This window comes from Emydura macquarii, unplaced genomic scaffold (assembly GCF_026122565.2).
Source record: "Emydura macquarii macquarii isolate MOO-44397 ecotype Brisbane River unplaced genomic scaffold, CSIRO-AGI_Emac_v2 contig_1043, whole genome shotgun sequence".
NCBI classification, from domain to species: Eukaryota; Metazoa; Chordata; order Testudines; family Chelidae; genus Emydura; species Emydura macquarii.
This window is the reverse complement of record NW_027131180.1, coordinates 19,388,548-19,410,411: the sequence shown is the minus strand read 5'-3', so window position 1 is coordinate 19,410,411 and position 21,864 is coordinate 19,388,548. Positions and strand designations below refer to the sequence as shown.

General features: G+C 39.4%; 1 protein-coding gene across 5 annotated transcripts; it reads left to right on the top strand.

Annotated features, from left to right (window-relative positions):
- The first annotated feature begins 816 nt into the window (after positions 1 to 816).
- ETS2 (ETS proto-oncogene 2, transcription factor) lies at positions 817 to 17,618 on the top strand. Of its 5 annotated transcripts, none has more exons than XM_067545241.1 (10): positions 817 to 1,302; positions 5,516 to 5,587; positions 9,470 to 9,590; positions 11,131 to 11,250; positions 11,696 to 11,896; positions 12,918 to 13,001; positions 13,782 to 14,006; positions 14,125 to 14,392; positions 15,023 to 15,137; positions 16,106 to 17,618. In XM_067545241.1, exons 2-10 carry the CDS (start codon positions 5,516 to 5,518, stop codon positions 16,319 to 16,321), a joined length of 1,422 nt encoding a protein of 473 aa, XP_067401342.1. In that variant the 5' UTR covers positions 817 to 1,302; the 3' UTR covers positions 16,322 to 17,618. The 5 variants fall into 5 exon arrangements, with proteins under 5 accessions (XP_067401342.1, XP_067401346.1, XP_067401343.1 ...); XM_067545245.1 differs by lacking the exon at positions 817 to 1,302 and adding an exon at positions 1,471 to 1,813; XM_067545242.1 differs by lacking the exon at positions 817 to 1,302 and adding an exon at positions 1,472 to 1,990.
- Positions 17,619 to 21,864: the final 4,246 nt, after the last annotated feature.

Here is a 21,864-nt window from a genome sequence, read left to right as displayed (position 1 = left end):
CCTCTACTATGGTACTAAATACTGTCCAGATTGGAAGGCAGACATGAAGATTTATTTTTGTGTCGCTCTGTGCTGAAGAGTCTGATACACCTCATCTTACCACTGTGTCGATACATCATTTGGATCCACTAAAAATTGGCATTTTTTATGTTTGAGGTTTTCTTAGCTTCACAGATTCCAGGGCCAGGATGATCATCTAGTCCAGTGATCCGCAGACCCCCTCCCCCAGGAGCCACAGACAATATCTAAGGCATCCATGAAAGGTTGTCATTACCATAGAACAGTGGTTTTCAACCTATGGTCCATGGACTCCTGCGACTCCATAGACTACTTCTAAGATTTCCAAAGGAGTCCGCACCTCCATTTGAAACTTTTAGGGGGCCACAAATGAAAAAAAGTGGAAAATCGCTGCTCTAGTCTGACCGCCTGCATAATGAAGGCCATAGCGCTCCCTACTCCCCCAAATAATTCCTATGGCACCACCATTGGAAAAACATCCAAACTTGATTACAAAAATGATCAGTGACAGAGACTCCCCCACGCGACCTTTGGAAGGTTGGAGAGAATCAAGCACATCAGCTCCCTCAGAGAATCCAGGTATTTCTGCCCCCTCTTCTTTTGTGATGCAAAGTCCTCCAAGACTGGCTGGCCTCCTCCCTTCAGGGAAGAAAACAACAAACAGATGGAGGAGAGAGGAGGGGGCCCGTGCGTGAAAGCCCCAGCTCAGACTCCATTCACACCCCGGCGGGGGGGGGGGGAGGAGGGAAGGAGGAGGGGTGGCGGCTGTTTGCTCGGCAACCCCAACACACTGGCTAGGACAACAAGCGCGATAAGAGAAGGAAGCGGCTCTTCCGCCTCCTCCTCTCCTGTAAGCCAGGGAGGCTGGGCCCGCGGGGAGTCGAGCTCCGCCTCTTTCCCCTGCAGAGCGAGCGAAAAGCCCGGACCCGCTCGGAGGAGCCGCAGAGAGTGACACAGCTGTTGTTGAGCGCGCGCGGCTCACCCGGAGCTACCAGCAGCCAGCCAGCGCCCACGCACCGCGCCAGCACCAGCACCGCACCCGCCCGGCGCAGAGCCGAGCACAGCAGAGCGCGACCGTGCGCCCCTCCCCAGCCAGCGCCAGCGCTAGTGTTAGCGCGCCTGGCCCTTGGAGAGCCCCGAGCTCCGGCGCCGGGCTCGCGCGTGGGTGGCGGGGGCCGGCTCGGCTCCGCACAGGCGATTTGGGCTGCCGAGCAGGCAGCGCCTTTCCGAGGCGGGAGAAGCAGCGAGCGCCGGGGTCGGAGAGCTTCGCTGCGGGCGGCCCAGGTGAGGCGCGGGGCGAGGGTTCAGCAGGGCGGCGTGGCCCGTGGGAGGGCGGCACTCCCGGGCGAGGGGGTGACGCTGGGCGGGAGGCGGGCTGCGCGCTGAAGGGGGCGCTTCGCTGGGCGGCCGTGCGGCTCCGTTGTCGCGCCTCCTGGCCGGAGCTGCCCGCTCTCGCGCGGCGTCTGGTCTCCAGCGGTGGAGTTCGGGGGGCTGCGGCTAGCGAGAGCCGAACAGCTCCCTCTTCGCCAGCGGCCCCTGGAGCTACCGCCGCGGCCGGAGCACAGCAGCGGGCTCGGGGGGGACCTGCCTCGGGGCTGCTACGCCCAAGCTTTGCCGCGGGTGAGGGGGGAACAGACAGATAGACAGACAGCCGCTTCAAAAGCCGGCGTGGGCAGTGCCCTGCTCTGTGAAGACGATCCGTCCTCGCCTCCCGATCCTCCCCCCCGGCTCCCTCAGCTGCTGCTGCTGCTCCTCCTTCGGCTGGGAAGGAGACACCAGGCGGGAAAGGGAATCGGTGTGTTTTATATTGGCGAAGCAAATGGCACTGGTGAAGTACGAGAGAGATGGCAAATTCATGGACATTGGTTTTGAAGGCTTCCCAACCTCTCTTTACAGGGAGGTTTTTCCTGGACTCTCCAGTTTGAGAAATATTTAGAAGTTCTTTTCAGCCAGGCTGGTCTTACACTGAATTGTGAGTTCTTGGAATCTAGAACTGGCTCATGATGCTCTCCTTTAGTGTGGGAGGAAGAAGATGGCACCTACTTGAATGTGTTTTAGAAATTTTCTGCCCGTGAAACTTCGTGATACTCTGGAAGGTTGAGGAATAGGTTAAACGTTGGCAGTCACGGAAGTCCTTTGTGGATGTAACTGAGTGGGGGGTGGGGGTGGGGGGCAAAGAGTTAGTAGGCAGATGCCTCAGATGTTTTGGTCTTTGAGTTTTTTAAAGTTAGTTTAAAGGAGCTTTTTTTTAAAAAAAAAAAAAAAAAGTCTGGCTGCATGATTTCTATGTCTTTTTGTGGGGGCAAGTGTCAACTGTGAGACAAGTCATTTACCAAATATTTAAGGCAGAATCACTACTAACTGGAATCTAATAAATGATGCTTTGAAATTAAGAGCGCTCTGAATTTAAGCCCATTATAAGAAACACGTTGAAGCCAGATGTAGTTTTGGTTGGGAAGGACTGGTGGGTCTAGCTTATGAAGACTAGCTGCCTAATTAGTTAGGTCTCAAATATCAACACTGATTTAGTTTTACTTCTGAATAGACAAAAGCTTGCTCTAGGTAAAGAAGTTCCTGATTATTGCTGAAAGAAGTTGATCAGTATTCAGAAGTAGTAGTTAATAACTGATCCTATTCACGTTGTTTAGGTTCATCCACTCTCGGCTATGTAGGGTGTTGAAGGTGTTTTGCTAGACACATTGTAGCTAACAGGAATCAGTAGCTGTTAGTGGAGGAGTGGGTTTGTGAGGCCCAGTCACCTTGAGCCATTGTGCCTTTTCATGAACTTAAAACAGCAGTGTTCATCATCCCAATGAAATGCTCCAACTTGAAGTCTTTCTGTTGCAAAGATCTGTATTACACGCTCAGCCCCGTTTATTTTCCAGTACTCTGGTGGGAGTTCCGTATCACAAAACTGGAAACTCTTGCCTCTTTTGGTAGGTGGCCCAAACTAGTAACATGATTATTTATATCCTTTCATTTGTCATACCAGTTGTACTTGAAGAATTTGATCAAAGGGGGGGGGGGGGACCTGATGTTAACAGATGAGGATTTTGGCACATAATTTTGTGCTACAGAGTCTTTTTCCAGTTGCCTTCAAAACATAACATTGATGAGATAGTTAAAGTGACTGTGTGCGCTTGAAACAGCAAGTAAGCAGACTGGCAGAGAAATGTAGTGGTTAGTTTTAATATATCTTGAAAGAAATGTTAGTTATACTGTTTTTTGATAAATTACTATTTGTATTGTGAACACTTACTGAGCTAAATCAAGAAAATATAACAGGTAAATAAATCCTGGTTCTGCTGAAGTCATTGGGAAGATTACAGGTGGCTTCAGTGGAACCATGATTTAAACTGAAATCTTCAGACTATTCACAATACAAGATGGGCCAAAAATTAAGATTATTGAAAAAACATTGCTACATCACAAATGCAGCTATATCTAGCAGTTGAGGCTTAGAGCTAGATAGACACCCTTAAAGTATAAGGAGTAGTAACTTACAGAAACTTTAAAAAAAAAAAAAAAAAAAAAAAAAAAAAAAAAGGCAGCTTTAGAAACTCTACTAAATTCTAAAATGGAGCAACAACTGGCTTACCAGGATAAACTGATTGTATTCCTTTCAAATGCAGTTGCTTTCTATTTTCAGTCATTAAGCTTTGTATGTGGAAGAAGAGTTAACACAAAAGCTGAAATAAGCCTTTAAATTTAAAATTGTAGGATTGTAAGTGATCAGACAAAGATGAGGAGAAAAGGGGCTGGTGTTATTGGTTTATTTATATGGACACTTTGGATGGGTATCATTTTAGCAAGCTGTATTTGTTTTGCTTAGACCTTTGATTTGCTTAGTTTGAGTACTTTTTGATTTTTACACATATATAGAAATAATTAAGAGGGGCAGAAGGGAATTTTGTTTTCTAATAACTACAGCTATGATGTGGAAATGGTGGGGCTGACCTTTTCCTGATATAGCATTTATGGGCCAATGCTAGTTTCTAAACACTTTCTGTGAAGGTATAGAAGCCAGCATCGTGCTGAGAGAAAGTGGAAGGAAAAGGTTTTTGGGTTTTTTTGTTTTTGTTTTTTTTTAAATGAACAGTCTCGATGGATTCTGATAAAGCAGTTCTGTTCAGTGTGGTTACATCCTCATAAGCCAGAGCAACGCCCATAAGCCTGCATTACTGTCTTACTGAGTGAGCGGAGTGAATATTTCATTATTTTGTCAAACACAGATTTAGAACAAGTCTTAAAATCATGCACAATTCCTTGCATTGTAGGCTACAGGACAATATTTTTATGCCACTGCAGTCAAGTCTGTTATTGGTCCCATTATATTATAAACTTGATTATTTTAAAAAGGTTTGTAACTGTAGTAAGATATCATTTTAGGTAGAAACTTGGCAAGCAGTCTATCCTCAAACAAATATTTGTCTAAATTTGGTTATATTTTAAGTTATGAGTGTGCAAAACAGTACTGTAACATTTTTGGGGATACTTTAATAAATACTCAGGCCAGTCTTTGGAACAGACTTTGTTGCTACTTGCATAAAAGGGGGGAAGAGTGTAAAATGAGTAACATAGTTAGAACATTTACCATCCAGACACAGTGAGCTTTTTAGAGATACAATACCTTACTGCATGTTCCTTCTGATGTGTCCAAAGTATCTAAACCATGTGTTGTTGTGAAACTACATCTGCTCATAATAGGTTGTTGCTTATTTTGCTTAGTCTTCAAATATTTATTCAATGGACCATGATTGTCAAAGGGTAAATAAATGAAATTTGTATCCATCTGTTAGAAGCTACATTCTTTTTTTCAGGCTAATAATTCACATTAACAACCTATATTCAGTACTTGATTGACATGTATTTTTGGACAATCCAGAGTACACATTTTGTCCAAGACTTAGTACCAAAATATCTTATCTGAGTGAAAACAGAGAGGACTCATTAAATCTCCCTTTGTAGGTAGGGGTGTGGTGCCCTGTGTGAAAGTCCTAAGTCACTTATGGGTGGTTAGTAGAAATCCAGTAAACAAAGTAAAAATTTATGCTTTAGCTTTTTGACTGTTTAAAGTACTGGGACCAAAAGCTTGAAAACACCTGTGGATAAGCAATGAATACTTGGCGAGCAAAGAATTTCTATATGTTTATAAATTTAAATTCAACTAACTTGAGCACTAGGAAGTCTTTCTTCTTGCATACTAAGAGCTTGATCCACTTCTTACATATACACATCTCATGCCATTTTAACTTCGTTGACTTTGATGGAGTTCATCTCAATTCAAAAGGTGTAAAAATCCAGCCCTGTGTCAAGGACATATTATTCAAGATGAAAGGTTTCTGATTACTGTCTTGTCAGAGAGTCCTCTGAATGAAGTGTTTCCTTGTGGTATTACAAGCTTATGTTCTACAACAGAGCAGATGAGGTGCTTCTGTTAACTAACTTTACCTTGTGTAAGAACAAATATTTTTCATGCATTCTGTTTTCATTTCAGATGAGTGACTTTGGAACCAAGAACATGGATCAGGTAGCTCCTGTGTCTAACATACACAGAGGAATGCTCAAGGTGTGTTTTACTAGGAGAGAGACTAAAAACAAGTGGTCTAATCTCCCACTCCATCCACAAATTGTTCATGTTAGTGAGAGAGATGCATGTTGATGGTGATGGTGGTCTTTTGTTAAACACTGTGATTGGAATAAATTGCCTAGGGAGGTTGTGGAATCTCTGTCATTGGAGGTTTTGAAGAGCAAATTAGACAATCACTTGTCAGGGATGGTCTAGATACTATTTAGTCCTGCCTTGAGTGCAGGGGACTGGATTAGAAGACCTGTCAAGGTCCCTTCCAGTTCTATGATTCTATGTGCATGCTGAGGAGAGAAGAGATTCTCAAGTATTAAAAGGCTAATTACCTTGAGCTCCTTCTTGTTGACATTTACTTCTATAAGATCAGGAACAAGCACTTAGCCATTTAAAGCACACTGTTTAAACAGGAAAATATACATTTGACAAACCCATCCTAAAGATTGGAAAGCAAGAGGTAGGGTCAAATTCTGACTTCCAATCCATTAAAGTCAATCAGAATTGTGTAAGTAAGAGCAGCAGGATTGGGTCCCAGATGGTCATTCTACAATTAACTTCATGCAAGGCTGTCAGTGTATTCTGATAAGATTGAGGTATAGAAACTCATTAGTTTAATATGAGAAAATTAAGTTATCTCTGTTTTTTTGTGCTAATCTACCAAATGAAAATCTAGACTGAATAGTTTGGTTGGTTTTTTTTGTTTCATGCATTGTAGTCTTATTTGTAAGAAATAGTTGTTCAAATGTCTTGGCTTGTTTTGAAAGAAATTTATAAATTGAGGACAGATTAGAAAAAACAGAATTTTAAAGATTTGTAGCAGTCTGCAAGTGCATCATTAATTTGTAATGTATTCATGAAAGGTCTTTAGTCCAACATTGATCACTTGTATCATGATGATTGAGGCAAATCAAATAAAGACCAATCAAATTCTTTTTGGCCTAGAAAACTATGAAAAATACCAGTCTTTCAGAGACATCAGTCTCATTTAAAGTCAATTGCAAACATTTTTTCTCTTGCTTACATCATTTGTTTTGCTAACCAGCAACCAAATATTCATTTCATATAGCATAATAGGAAGCTTTATGGCAGATTTGTGAACTGATTGCTCTCCTATACAGGAGTTATGCCAGGCACAAAACAGATTGGAGTTAGATTAATATTTGTCACAATATTACGTCGGCCCTTAAGATTCTATTCTGTCACTGCATCGTTGTTTTCAATTCTTTTGAACTTGGTTCAAGTTTTGCACTGTTTTGTAATAAACTTATACATAACTGCTGTAAAGTCAAATAATACTTTTTTGACTATGAGTAAAGTGAGCAGAATTTATCCCATATAGGGTTTTATTACCTATTCAAAGCAATGTTCAAACATTTACATTTTACATTTCTGAAACATGAAACTTGGGTATGGTATGCTTTCTACTCATTCACATACTACTGCATTCTTTCCAATGACTCATTGTAAGGGTCATTTATTTACACAAAACACAGGAGTTTCCAGATTATGTTGAAAGAACTTGGCCTTTCTTCTAGGTGCAAGTGATGAATCAGAGCTATTCTCTATTAACATTTAAAGCATTTTTAGTAGCAGACCAGACAGCTGGTTTATTATTAACTATTTCACAAATAACCAGCTTTAAGATATCTTTTCCCTGACTTTTCTTATTGCTATCATGTGTATAGCATGTATATATGAACAGTCTTTGTTCATACTAATTAACTTTAACGCTGCTGGTCAGCTCAGTATATTTTTGGATTAAATTACCAATTATAAGCAAGACTTCTAGAGTTTTCTTTATGTGAGGCTTTCTTTCTGTAGGTCATAGGCTGCCATGAATTAGGTCCTGAAATGCATAGCAACTTCTTATAAAAACTCGCCTCAATTCTCCATGCAGGTGAAAGTGTCTTACTTGAGTTGCTGCCCTGCCAAGTTACAAAACAAAAATATCCTTATGCATCAAAATAGAAAAGCTGTAGACTCCAGAAAAGAACCAGAGTCAGGGAATGTCCAGATACTTAAATATGCTATTATGGAAAAATAAGTTAGTACAGTCAATTGATAGCAAGTCAATGTTATACTGAGCAGTATTAGGTTATTTTCAGCAGAAATCTGTACCTTGGTGTCAACATTTAAGTGGATGACTAAGCAAATAGGAACCATCTACAAATATTGTAGGTGTTTCCTTAGTCTCTGGCTCCCCTTACTGCAGATGCTATCATATGGGTATCAGTGCTATGTTTTACAGCTTTCCAAGTACTGTACCCTCAGGTGTAATTGTCTTTAAATCTCATCAATAGAAATTTCTAGTGACACCCTCTGTCCGTTGCTACAAGTCTCTCTCGTGACTAGTTGGCATGTTAAGTAAATCTATGCAGCTCACTTTTGTAGAAAAGTCTTGTAGCTCTTAGACCTGAAGGTGTGCATGTGGCCTGAGACATTCAGTAATAACTTGGTATGTACACAGCACCTCCCAAATAAAGCACTTAAGAGTTTGAATGATAGGAAACTAGATTTCCTACAAATAGTTGTAAGTCTTTAATAAAAGTGACATCAGCTGCTCATCAGCAGAAACTACTTTCCTTTTTTCCTCAAACATTCTATTATAGCCAGTCCTATTTCTTCTTTGTCCATTGGTTTAAACTTGCAAAAGCTCATTGGAGACCGCTGAAGACCAAGCTGCTTTTGTGAAATGCAGTAGTTTGGTACAATCTAGTAATCTAAACTATTAAATAAACAAACACACCTAAGAAAAGTCTCTACTTCATAAGTCATATAAGACTGAGTGAGTAATGTGTTTTTAGATTAAATATTTCCAAAAGTTTAGGTAAACCTACTTCAGTCTTCAGATTGACAATTATTTTGTTGTTGTTGTTCTCTAGTCCTTCTAGTGCAATAATTAATACTCATACTGCTAGTGACAGCTTCCTTTATTATAAGGCTATAAAATGATACTAACTTCTCTTTACAACTTAGCAATCAGTTAAAATTTGTGTATAAAATACACACAACCTGTTAGAATAAAACTTGTTATAGAAAAGATTAAAACAGCTGCTAGTTGTGCCTACTATAACTAAAGTTTGTGATTTTTCATTGTATCGCCTCAATTTTAAAATAGTTGAGTGTCTTTAGTTCAAAGATGCAGCTGTCACACTGTAAACAGGTGTCCTGCTTTTTTAACACAGTCTTGCAGAACACTGCCTGCAGTCAATAACAGCTCATATGGGAACTTAATTGATCCTCTCACCTCTGTGGAGGTGGAAGCATCAAAGCTTAATTGGGGTAATTTAACTTCTAACAATTTTAATACAGGCAGCATTGTCTTTGAAAAGATTAAAATGCAAAAAGAGCTGTGTTTAGTGTAACTGTGCAACTCTGATGCATGTTAATCAGAAGGCCAGAGCCTCAGTTTATTTAAACCAGTTTAGCTCCATTGAAGTCAGTGATCTATGCTGATTTACATCATCTGTGGGTCTGGCCCAGAAGAACAAGAAACAATGCAGATGAACTAACGTTGATGTAATATAAACATAGCATTCGCTTATTCTGTATAGTGTGTAGCTTAGTATACCTTTTGTTCATGTTGTAAAAATGGATATCATAAGACGTGCAGAATGTGCCACACAGCTACGTTAACACTGCTGTTAGAATCTTAACTTTTACATTTTTATTTTAACTGTAAAACCTTAACATTGCATTAAAATCGTTATTCATTTGTACTTTGAACTCATGGTTTAATAGTTTGCAGAAGATAATGTATATACATTATCTCCAGATATTAACTTAACCCATCCTCTTTGCAGTTGCTGTTGGCATTGCTCTAGCAGAATACTAACACTGAATATTCTTTCTTGAATTGTTTTGCAGCATCAACCAGCATTTGACACCTTTGATGTCACAAACTCTTTGTTTGCAGGATATTTTCCCTCATTAAATGAAGATCAAACCCTCCAAGAAGTGCCAACAGGGTTTGATTCAATTTCTTATGGTAAATATTGTTGGGTTTTGTTTTGTTTGTTTGTGGGGTTTTTTTTGTTTTTGTTTTTTTTAGTTTGATCAGCCACGTAATCAGTCAAGATAGAAAGTGCTGGGTTCTCTAACTAGATTTTAGTCACTGTTTACCTACAGTGCACAAGAAGTCTTTAATAACAGACAAGACTTTTTAAAATATTATCTTTAAGGCTTCAGCCCTGCAGACACTTATGCAGCTCATTGTGGGATCAGGGCCTTGGATAAGTAGATGAGCTGTGTAGATCCATGCACAGTCCTAAAGCCTGACCACTTATCACTCATGTATGCACACTCTAACTGTGACACTAACATTACTAGATGTAACACTTGTTAATAACATGAGTGCAATCTAATTTTGTCAGTCACAATCTATGTGCTCATTTTCAGAGAGATCTATGGAAAGTTGAAAGTTTTGAAGAAGTAGTGACCAGCTGATTTAAAACTAGGGGGGACCCAAGGAAATGTTCGACATGAGTCACAACATTAAATTCAGGGTAACTTTTATTGACCAGAAATGCAAAAACAGCTGAGGAAAACTTTACTTGAAAATGCTCTTTATTTCCAGAAGAAGTCTGGAAATTTTCAGGCCAAATCTTTCTAATAAAGAAGATGGGATGTGGGCTAAATCGTTCCTTGGAATGGAAGTTGGTTGCAGTGTTAACTAAGGAGCTGATTATCTAGTTAGATTATGAATTAATAACAATTTATGGCTGCATAAAATTCAGTACAGTGATCATCAGCCAGTTACATAAATTTGTCATTGGGAACTAGATTGTGACCAAAAACATATTACGTAACACCACAAATTCAATTGACTGATATATGCATGAAGGGGTCTGACATTCAATTTAGTACAGTGGTGTATGTAACCACAAGCCAACTCATCACTGTTACCCTCCCCGTTACTGTGCACTGAGCTTGAGAACTAAGACCTGGTCTACACTTACCGCAGATTTCGGTGGCAGTCGACGGGAGATATGCAAGCGTATCTCCCGTCGACTTCCTAACATCTACCTACTGCGGCATCCTTGCTGCGCTGACAGGAAATACCCTCCCTTCGACACAGCACTCTCTTTTTGCCTGGGTGGATTACCAGCGTCAACTTCCTGGTTCGATTGAGTGAGTCTTCACTGCTGCTCAGTTGAACCCGTGAAATAGATCCTGCTCTGCCAGCAGTGCAGACGTACCCTAAGTTTCTGGAGTTGATAGGTCATTCTGATGTCAAATTGTAGAGGAGAAAAAAGGAAGAAGCAGTGTTATGTAGAGTTTTTATTTTCTTTATTAGAAAATAACAAAGGCATACGTCTTACTACGGAAGTCCATCAGAGTTTTCATCATTAGTTACAACAAAATCTTACAATGGCATAAAACTAACTACAGACAGTGCTTGCCGTATTTGGTCCCATTTTATAGTTGAAAACTTCTTCTGCTTGTTCTTTAAGTAACACTGTAGATTCTCCATTGTCTGATTTATTAGCCTAAATGCTAACATGTTCCTCCCCTGTTATTTCTTTTAGAGTCAAACAGCTGTGAATTGCCTCTCTTAACCCCATGCAGTAAGGCTGTGATGAGTCAGGCCTTAAAAGCTACTTTCAGTGGTTTCGCAAAGGAACAGCGTCGTCTGGGTATCCCAAATAGTAAGTGCTTTCTTTTTATAAACTCCTTTTCAATGCAAAAATTATGCTGATTGGTTAGACAATTCTAAAAGAGAGAGACTTAGGTCAATAGAAAGTACAAGAATGCATCTTGTGATCTAAGCACAGCTTTTTTTTGGAAATCCTAGGCTTAGTAGTAGAAAAATAAATGAGTACATGGAGAGCTTGTGTTCTGGCAACATAAAAGAGGAGCAAGTAAACTGAGCTCAACCATTGGTTAAAAGAGAATAAATTAGAGCACTGGTTTAAAAATTAAGACTAAATCACTGATATCCTAGATAACTTTTTTTTTTAAACATGACTCCTCACTGTGAATATATTTTTAACTAAACTTCTTTTGGGTTTTTATAAATATAAATATCAAGAGTTGCCTTTAAATATTATGCTCTTTCTTCCCCTGCTCCCCCTCCCCCCCCATCTCTTGCAGATCCTTGGCTGTGGACTGAACAGCAGGTTTGCCAGTGGCTTTTCTGGGCAACCTGGGAGTTTAGTTTGGTAAATGTGAACTTTCATCGGTTTGTCATGAATGGCCAAGACTTGTGCAACCTGGGCAAGGAACGTTTCTTGGAGCTGGCTCCTGATTATGTGGGCGACATTCTCTGGGAACATCTGGAACAGATGATAAAAGGTAGCTAGAGAGCCAGAAAGGACTTCAGCTGTGTGATTCTAACCATAAAGAGAGAAAGAGAACTCCTTAAACAGAACTGTAGTGTATTTCACGGAGTTGTTTAATTACCTAAAAAACTCAGTGAATTTAAAATATTTTAAACAAACATTATCAAAGGTTGTTTGTTTGTTTGTTTGTTTTTTTAATTCATTTTCTGGAAAGCATAAAAGCATCATCGGTAGTCACTAACTTATTAATTACTGCCAAACTGTGCAGTTGTCTCAGCAGCAGTTTTATACAGAATGTTCATTCATATAACTGAGACTAGAATTATATACTGTATCAGATCCATCCAAATCAGAAAAAAAAATTAACCAAAAGTCAAACAAGGTCAATTCTTGTTACTAGTGACTTTTACCAGGGTTTTGGAGTAAGTCAGTGACTTAATGTAGGAGTGAGAGGGAGACTTGAGGGTGTGTTTTTTAAGACAAAAGAGCAGTGAGGACAAATTTTGTCAAGGGGCTCCATGTGGATGCAGGGATCTGTGCACCCTAGTCATTCCACAGAATGGGAGCCTAAACCACTATTGAAAAATGGAAAACATTTTTCCTTTCCCATTGTTGCCATAAACTATTTTTCAACTTCCAAAGCAGTTTGGCGAATGCATACATCAGTGTTCTTTTGGCTAGCTGGATTTTGGTACCTTTTCTTTGTCTTTTCACTGTTACAATGCTGTGTGCAAAACACTTATATGATGCCCAGATCCTACAAACTTTTAAATACATGCATAGTCCCCTGGACTTCAATGGGACTGCACATGTGCATGAAGTTAAATTGTTACTGAAGTGTTTGCAGGATCGGTGTTGCAGCTTTTGAAACAGATTGAATATTAGAATTCCATTGGCATGAAATTTTCCCCACTAAATTATTTCTTTGAAAGTTTTGATGTCAGCTGACTGTCACAAATATCTCCAGTCACCTTGATGTTTCCCCACACTGTATAGTCCAGATGAATAAAAAAGAATATTTGTTCTATTTTCAGACAGTCAAGAGAAGACACAGGATCAGTATGTTGAAAACTCTCATCTCACTTCAGTCCCCCACTGGGTCAACAACAACTCTTTAAGTAGGTATCCTGATTGGGTTGACATTTTAAATCACTTCCTTAACATTAGGGTGCACATGATATTACAAACTAATTCTGCAAGTTGGTATGAACACTGAAAATTATTCAGACTACATATTTTCTTGAGGCAAATCCTTAGTCAGTAAAACCAGGAGGGAAGAAGACCATGTTAAAGCTGTGGTTAATCAAAAGTCTTGATTTGCACAGCAAGGTTGTGAAATACCAACTTCCTTTTTGATACATGAATTTCCAGAAGTCAAATGTTTAGTATAAACTGGCCATTTACCACAACTACTAGGCTGAATTTAAAAGCAGAATTGATGGGGTCCAGCAGGAGTCATATTTTAGGCCTTTTTGGTGGAAGGAAAGTAGATGCAATATGGAGCCTCAGAGGGCAGATAACAAGGATCTCTCCCTACATCCTCCCCAGGCTGTTTATATGTGTGGGATTATATTTTCAGCACAGCATTTCTCTTAATTCATTGAGTTAACAAGAGCAGGATCGTGCTCTGGAACACCTAACCAAGAGCAGGTGTGTTACGGAAAGCCTAGTGAAGTCAATGGGATTCCATCCATTGACTTCAGTAGACTTAGGGTATGGGTCTAATCCAGTTGTTCCTACCAAGTCAGGTTTTCAACTAAAAATGTTTTTAGTGGTATAATTATGTGTATGTTTCAGAGGAAGGGTTGACTTGGTTTTGTTCTGCTTACATGAAGGTATTGGATTTATGACAAGGACTGTAGTGAATAACTAATCTATTCCTCCTCCCCCCACTTCAGGTTTTAATACAGAACAGACCCCATATGGTATGCAAATGAATAGCTATCTCAAACCCAGCCTCCTGAGTGACTTATGTCAGACTTCTGCAGGACCAAATCTCCTCAGCCCAGATCAAGAATTTTCCATGTTTCCCAAAGCTCAGTTAGAGGCGGTCAATGTGAACTACTGCTCCATGACCCAGGACTTCACAAGAAACAATCTGAACTTGCTGATAGATAACTCTGGTAAGTTTTAACTTATTAATATGCTAACTATTAGTTTAAGGTTGTATACTCTGTGCACTCTTTTCTTAATGTGGTTTATACATACAAAATAAATGAACAATTATTTATTTATGTTAAGGTAAACCCAGAGAGCATGAATCAAGCGACAGCAGCACAGAAAGTTATGAAAGCTCAGATTCTCTGCTTCAGTCCTGGAACAGCCAATCCTCTTTAGTGGACGTACAACGTGTGCCATCTTACGAAAGCTTTGAAGATGACTGTAGCCAGTCTTTGTGTCTGAACAAACCTACAATGTCTTTCAAAGATTACATTCAAGAAAGAAGTGATCCTGTAGAGCAAGGGAAACCAGTTATACCAGCAGCAATTCTAGCAGGCTTTACAGGCAAGTGATGTCACACAATATATCTGTGTCTCTCTCCTCTGATCTCTTGTGAGAGTGTATGTTCATATTGATAAAGGCAGGTTGACAGGTATATTCTTCCTTACCCATCGTTATTTGTTTATGAATGATTTCTTCATTAGTAATGCTACTCTTTGTTTTGTACACAGCAATATTCCAGTAAGACTATTAAAACCTAGAATGCATTCTATTTTTGGTAATGTTCCATCTGTTGGAAAAGTTCACTAGCATTGACTGAGCAGCTCATTCCTAGAGTGCTTTCTCAAGCAGAACTCCCATTGCTGGAAGCTTCATCATGGCAAGGACTTCAGTTTTAGGACCCTAAGGTTTTTAAATATAGCTGCCATCAGAAATGAATCAAGTGATGGGTGGGGGAGACAAAGCATGGTTCAGATAATTAATTTGAATTAAAATAGTGAACTCAGTTCATTTTAATGTATCCCTTAGCAGATTCCAGTTACAGAAACAGTCAGTGTTGTTGTTTGCCTCAGCCAAATATCTTAAAATTAAATCAGTTTAATGCTAAGATTTAGTCTTTTATCCTATGGTATTTCTTATTGGATCATTTAGTTATGTATGTTAATTTTACTAACTCTCTCTTGGTGTTTACAGGCAGTGGACCTATACAACTGTGGCAATTCCTTCTGGAGTTACTAACAGACAAATCCTGTCAGTCATTTATTAGCTGGACTGGAGATGGATGGGAGTTTAAACTTGCTGACCCAGATGAGGTATGTGGCTAATTGCGACGAATAAAAGATTTAGGGCCTGATCCTACAGCCTCCATCAGTGAAATTACTCTTCAAGGTAAAGCGTTTACAAGATCAGGAGTCTCTGCCTCTGTAAATGCTTTAGTGTGCAGTCTGGCTTGATGCTGGGTGACTTTTGAGGAGAATCAATCAAGTCACCTAGGTGTACATAAAAGTTTAGTATATTACAGCTGTACTTTGCATGCTGTCTTTACATTTAACTTCCAGCATTGCTTAACCATTTAAAGAAATTCAAGTTTAAACAAAGTAACTTACTTGATAAAACTTCTGGAAATGCAGAGAAGCATGGCAGATGTAGAGAATACTGAGGCCTTCAAGGGTCTTTTTTAAAACATGCATCAAATGACTGCTGTCATCATTTAAAATGTTTTGGAAATTAAAACTGTAGTCGTTAACAGAATTTACTTAAACCCTCTAATTGATGATGGAATCACTTTCTGATGCAGTTAAGAGGCCTGATCCAAGGCCTACCGAAGTCAGTGAAAAGACTTCCATTGACTTCAGGGGCCTTTGGATCTGGCCTTAAGTAACTTTGCATAATTCAACTTTCACTTAAAGAACTGCACTGCACTTCTGTCTAGCCACGTCACACACAAAAGGAGAAATCCCATTCTCTTGCATTAACAGCTCATGTAAACCTCTTTGTGGAAAGGTGCCTCATGCCCATCCATTGTCTATTGGTGTCATGTTCATAGAGCCTAGCTCATACTCCTTTTAATTAAAATCTGGTCAACAACTCTTATCCGAGATGGTTCATTAAGGCTTCAGCTCTTATTCACCACAGTATCCCCACTGAGTTGATGGCATTTGAACCATTAAAATGACTTAGCTGCTAAATAAGTTTAATGTCCCCATTTATCAGGTAACTGGGATAGTATGCATTAATTAATTGGTTTGTGGGTTTTTTTCCCTCCCAATTGGGGCTGAAGGTGGCACGACGGTGGGGAAGAAGGAAAAACAAGCCAAAAATGAACTATGAGAAACTAAGCCGAGGCCTGCGCTATTATTATGACAAGAACATCATTCACAAGACTTCAGGGAAACGCTACGTGTACCGGTTTGTATGTGACCTACAAAACCTGTTGGGGTACACGGCAGAGGAACTTCATGCCATGCTAGGAGTGCAGCCAGACACAGAAGATTGAGCACTCTGATAGCGTGCAATACTGTCAAAGATTGCAAGTCTTTGAACGGTGATTAGGAACCATCTGCAGTCCGTCTTCTGACTGTTCAGATTGGTGCAACTGTTAAGAAATAAGGACCTTGAAGTGGTTTTGTAATCGGGGAAAGCTGAAGAAAGAAGTGGCCTTATTTCATCAGATGCAATGGCTTCAAGTATTGCTGCAACAAGTCCTTTAGAGCTATCTGGAGGATGGCACGGTGCCTGGCAGCAATCGGAAGACATGAAAATGTTCTAGGGTTAAATGTTTTGGCTTTTTTACACTGCCATATAATTATGGGTTGTTTTAATACCAAAGGTTGGAGAGTGACCAGTAATACATCAGAATTCTAGCTCAAAACTTAACCATATTGTGTGTGTTTTTTTAAAAATGCATATCAATCTACCTAATCTTTATTTTAAAGTAGGAAGTGAGGCAAATTCATATTGTACATTTTCTTATTACACACAAACATGTTGCATAGGTACAGAAACATTTTGTTTTATGTTTCAAAACTAGGTGTAGCAATTTTTCCTTTTGAGGGAAAGGGGGGGGGGGGGAAAACGCCCATTTCAAGTCAGTTTGTATATTTATATGCTTCTTCTTGAAGTTCTTTTAATGTTCCTATTTAACAGATATTGTAATTTAAACTAATTATGTGTTTTGAAATAGGAAGAATGTAAACCCATCAAATGTTTTTCATGTTTGAATAGGACATACACCATTCTGCGTGAAGACTGTAAAATGCCTAGTACATGATGGTACAATATGCCTGTAATATAAGTTATATGGAGGGTATTGGTTGACTATTTTACCATGACTGTAGCTGGTCCTTTTTGTTCATTTTGGCATTTTTACAAGAAACTAAGTCTGAGACATAAAGGGCCTCTAACTGAAAATGAAAACATTAACATGGATAAATGACATTTTTCTTGATAAATGGCATATTTTTTCACTTCTATGCATGTCCTTTTTAAAACAATTTATATACAAGCTTTTTTGTTGTTGTTGTCTTTTTTTTCCCCTCTGGTTTATCCGACATGATTTAAAATATGAATTCTATTTTTGGAAATTGTGGCTCCTTTTCAGAGATCAGGAGGAATTTATGTAGCAGCTATTTTTTACTGCAAAAAAAAAAAAAAAAAAATTCACTGGAAAAATGTAATTTGTAAGAAAGCTTTATTTTTTATCTCAGCTTGATGTACGTTGAAATGTGTTGTACTGTGTGGAGGGAAAGGGGGACAAATCTTTATTAAAACATCTTAGAAACAAAGGATAAAAAGATGTGCATCATTTTTAATTACCATCAATTCCTAAATATCTTGATTGGCTCTTTATAGTACTTTGTTGTGGAAACAGACCTTCCGAAATCAGACCTGAGTCTCCTCTCAGACCAGTGTAAACAGGAAGGAAGTCCACTAAACAGTTGAGTCACACTAGCGTGCAGCTCTTGCCTGAATCTCCTCCTATAAGAGTCCCTTTACTGTGACATTTAGCCTGATACAGAACACTTTGCACAAGGCTCTAAGCCCTTCCTCAAACAGCCTTGTGCTGGCGCTCTCCCCCGTCTCAGTTAGAGAGCGAGTACAGTACATCTGTCCGATTCACGTTTCAGGAACTTATGTTTTACCATCAGCTGGAGAAGTTAATATATTCAAAAGTTTAACTCAACCTGGCATTCGATAATTTGGATTAAAGTAAAGTGTGAATTTAAAGTGCATATAAAGCCATTTGCCCCTGTAAGAGTATAGGCCAAAATATGCCAGTCATACTTAAGCTTATCTTTCTCTAAAAGAGGAAAAAATGGATGACAATATGATCTAGTGCTTTTAAGAGATATATTTTCCTGGTTGAGTTTCTACAACTATGGGCCAAATTCTGCTCTCATTACATTGGATTCATCCTACTGTAAAAGGGCAGAATTTGTAGCTTTTTTAAAGTGCTCGTTAAAACACAGCAGAAAAAGCTCTCAGAAACTTGTCCTTTCAGATTTCTTGGACTAGCTGATCAGAACCTCCTTGTCAGTGGATACAAGATGGGCTATGAACTCTGAGGACTAAATCAGGCACAAGGACTGCCCTTTCTAGGCTTTCCATGCCCCATACCAGAGAAAGAGGGAAATGTACTCACCATCACCATTATAGGTCCACATAGAGGCTGGGTAGAATTCAGGCTGTAGCAGTCTTAGCTAACAAAGGAATGTATAGCTTGAACAGAAATACAGTTTCTAGGGGCTGATCCAAAGCCCAATGAAGTCAATGGAAAAGCACCCAAAATTTTCAGTGGGGTTGAGGTCAGACCCCGAGAGAAGGAATGCTATATAGTACACTGTAGATCTGGATGTGACTTGTTTTTGGCCTGGATTCTTTGAGATGGGATCAGGTAATGTGTTTCCTTTAAAGCCATGTCATTGTCTACAAAGATATTTTCCTCTTTCTGTGCCTCTTTTGCTTTGGTTATATGGTATTTCAGACTGAATATCATGCACACTTCATAAAAAGTTCATTTTCAACATGTATTTCCTAACCATAGCACTCTCATTCATTTAGAGCTGAAGCCTAATAGTTTATTGTTCATACGAGGAGCATTTAAATGCAAAAAAGTTGTTTCTATTTCCTAAATTCAACAAAAAAAGTTACATTAATAGGAATGTAGAGTAGCCAATATCTAAAGTGCCCACATTAGCATGCCTCTTCTATGAGCTTAAGACTGAGTGATGGTCTCAGGGGATGGACTCCACCTGAGAAGGGAGGGAAATCAACTTCTAGGGTGGAGATTGGCATAACTCATTAAACAATCTTTAAACTAGGAACTCGGGAGCCCATTGAGAAATGCTTATGTAATCCTCACATCTGATTTTAATATTGAGAGGGAGGAAAATGAAGTCAGAAAGGAATAGCAGTCTGGAGGAGAATGGACAGTAAGAGGAAAGATCATGCTGATACCAGTCACGTAGGTGACACTGGCATAGAATGACTGTATCCAGTCAGGCGAGGAATGTGGGCAAAGCCAAATAGCACCAATCTTGTACACCTGTTCAAGGAGCTTGGGTAACAAAATGGAGGAACTAGAACTACTGGTGCAGGAAGTGAAACCAGATATGAGGTAACAGAAACATGGTGGAATAGTAGTCATGACAAGTACACGTGTTGCTGTTCAGGAAAGACAGAAATAAAGGCAAAGGTGGCAGAGAAGCATTGTCTAGTAATGATGAGGTAGGCTGTAAAGAAATTAGAAGTGATGGAATGGATATGATAGTCTGTTTGAGCCAAAATGACTTTGGGGAAAAAAGCTACTAGAGTTTCCCCTGACCTACTGCTCATGATATGCTACAGACCCTCAGGACCGAATTTGGGTATAAATAGCGATCTCTCTAATGTTTTTAATTAAATAAATGCTACTGGGAATTGTGTAATCATAAGAGACTTTAACTTCCCAGATATAGATTGGAAGACAAGTGCTGCTAATAATAGTAGGGCCTGGATTTTCCCAGATGTGATAGCCGACTGATTTCTTCACCAAATAGTTGCTGAACCAACTAGAGGTGATGCCATTTTAGATTTGGTATTGGTGAGTAGTGAGGACCTCATAGAAGTATTGGTTGTAGAGGACAATCTTGGTTCAAGTGATCATGAGCTAATTCAGTTTAAACTAAATGGAAGGATAAACAAAAATAGATCTATACCTAGGGTCCTTGATTTCAAAAGAGGTAACTTTAAAAAAAATAACGGAATTAGTTAGCGAAGTGGACTGGATTGAAGAGCTCAAAGATATGAATGTGGCAGGAGGCTTGGAATTACTTGGTCAAAGCTGATGAAACTATCTGAAGCCTGAATCTCAAGCAAGGGGAAAAAATTAATAGGGGAAAGTTTGCAGAGCAAGCATCTCAAACAGGTGATTAAGAGAAAGCAGAAAGCCTACAAGGAATGGAAGATGGAATGGATCAGCAAGGAAAGCTACCTCTTGGGGGGTCAGAAAATGTAGGGATAAAGTGACAACTGCCAAAAGCTAAGCAGAGTTGTACTTTGCAAAGGAGATTAAAACCAATAGTAAAAAGTTCTACAGCCATATAAATAAAACAAGGAAAGAAGTGGGACTGCTAAACACTGACGATGGGGTAGAGATTAATCTAGGCACTGCCTAACACCTAAACAAATACTTTGCCTAAGTTTTAATGAGGCTAATAAAGATCTTAGGGACAGTGGCAGGTTAGCTAATGGGAACGAGGATAGAGAAGTAGAAATTACCACAGCTAAGATGAAAGTCAAAAAAACAGCTTAGTGAGACTAAATCCGGGGGGGGGGGGGGAGGGGAAGGGGCGTGCTGGATGATCTCCATTCAAAAAAATATTATAGGAACTGGCACATGAAATTTCAAGCCCAACAGTAAGGATTTTTAATGAATCTGTAAACTCAGGGCTTGTATCCTATGACTGGAGAATTGCTAATATAGTTCCTATTTTTAAGAAGGGGCGGGGGAAGGGGGGAAATAAGTGATCCTGGAAGCTATAGGCCTGTTAATTTGACATCAATTATAAGCAAGATCTTGAAACAAATTTTGAAAAATAAAGTAGTTAAGACCGTAAAGGTGAATGGTACTTGGGATAAAATACAACATGGTTTTACAAAAGGTAGATTGTGCCAGACCACCCTGATCTCCTTCTTTGAGAAGATAACTGATTTTTTAGACAAAGGAAATGCAGATCTAATCTATCTAGATTTCAGTAAGGTATTTCATACAGTTCCACATAGCAAATTATTAATTTAAATTGGAGAAGATGGGGATTAAAATGAGAATTGACAGATGGATAAAGAACTGGTTAAAAGGGAGATTATAATGGGTCATACTGAAAGGTGAACTGTCAGGCTGGAGGGAGATTACTAGGGGAGTTCTTCAGGGATCGGTCTTGGGACCAATTTTATTTAACATTTTTATTACTGATCTTGGCACAAAAAGTGGGAGAGTGCTAATAAAACTTCAGATGACACAAAGTTGGGAGGTTGGTGGAATTTCCATCCTTAGAGGTTTTTAAGTTGTGTCTTGACAAAGCCCTGGGTGGGATGATTTAGTTGGGGTTGGTCCTGCTTTGAGCAGGGGGTTGGACTAGATGACCTCCTAAGGTCCCTTCCAACCCTAATCTATGATTAAGTGCAGAATTTGGCCCTTAATATTTAATAAGATGTAAGGTGCTCTGATACCATGATCCAGTATAAACGTCTACCAGCTGGTAGACTTCACAATATTAATTTTGCTAAGGAAGCCCACTGGAGTTAAAAAGAAAAAAATCCTGTAACTGTTCAATGGTTAGGGTTTCACCTATCACACCGTTTCACAGACAATTTAAATACAGGAAGGGGAAAGATTGATTTTTGCTATAGCAGGACTGGCTGCATGCTCACAGCTACAATTTGCATAGATCTTTGTTCATTATGAAACCAGAATCTACTTTTTGCTGTCTCGCAAAGTAATATGCAAATGTCAACAGAATTGCCAAATCTGACACATTCCAATTTATCTTGCTTCTATAA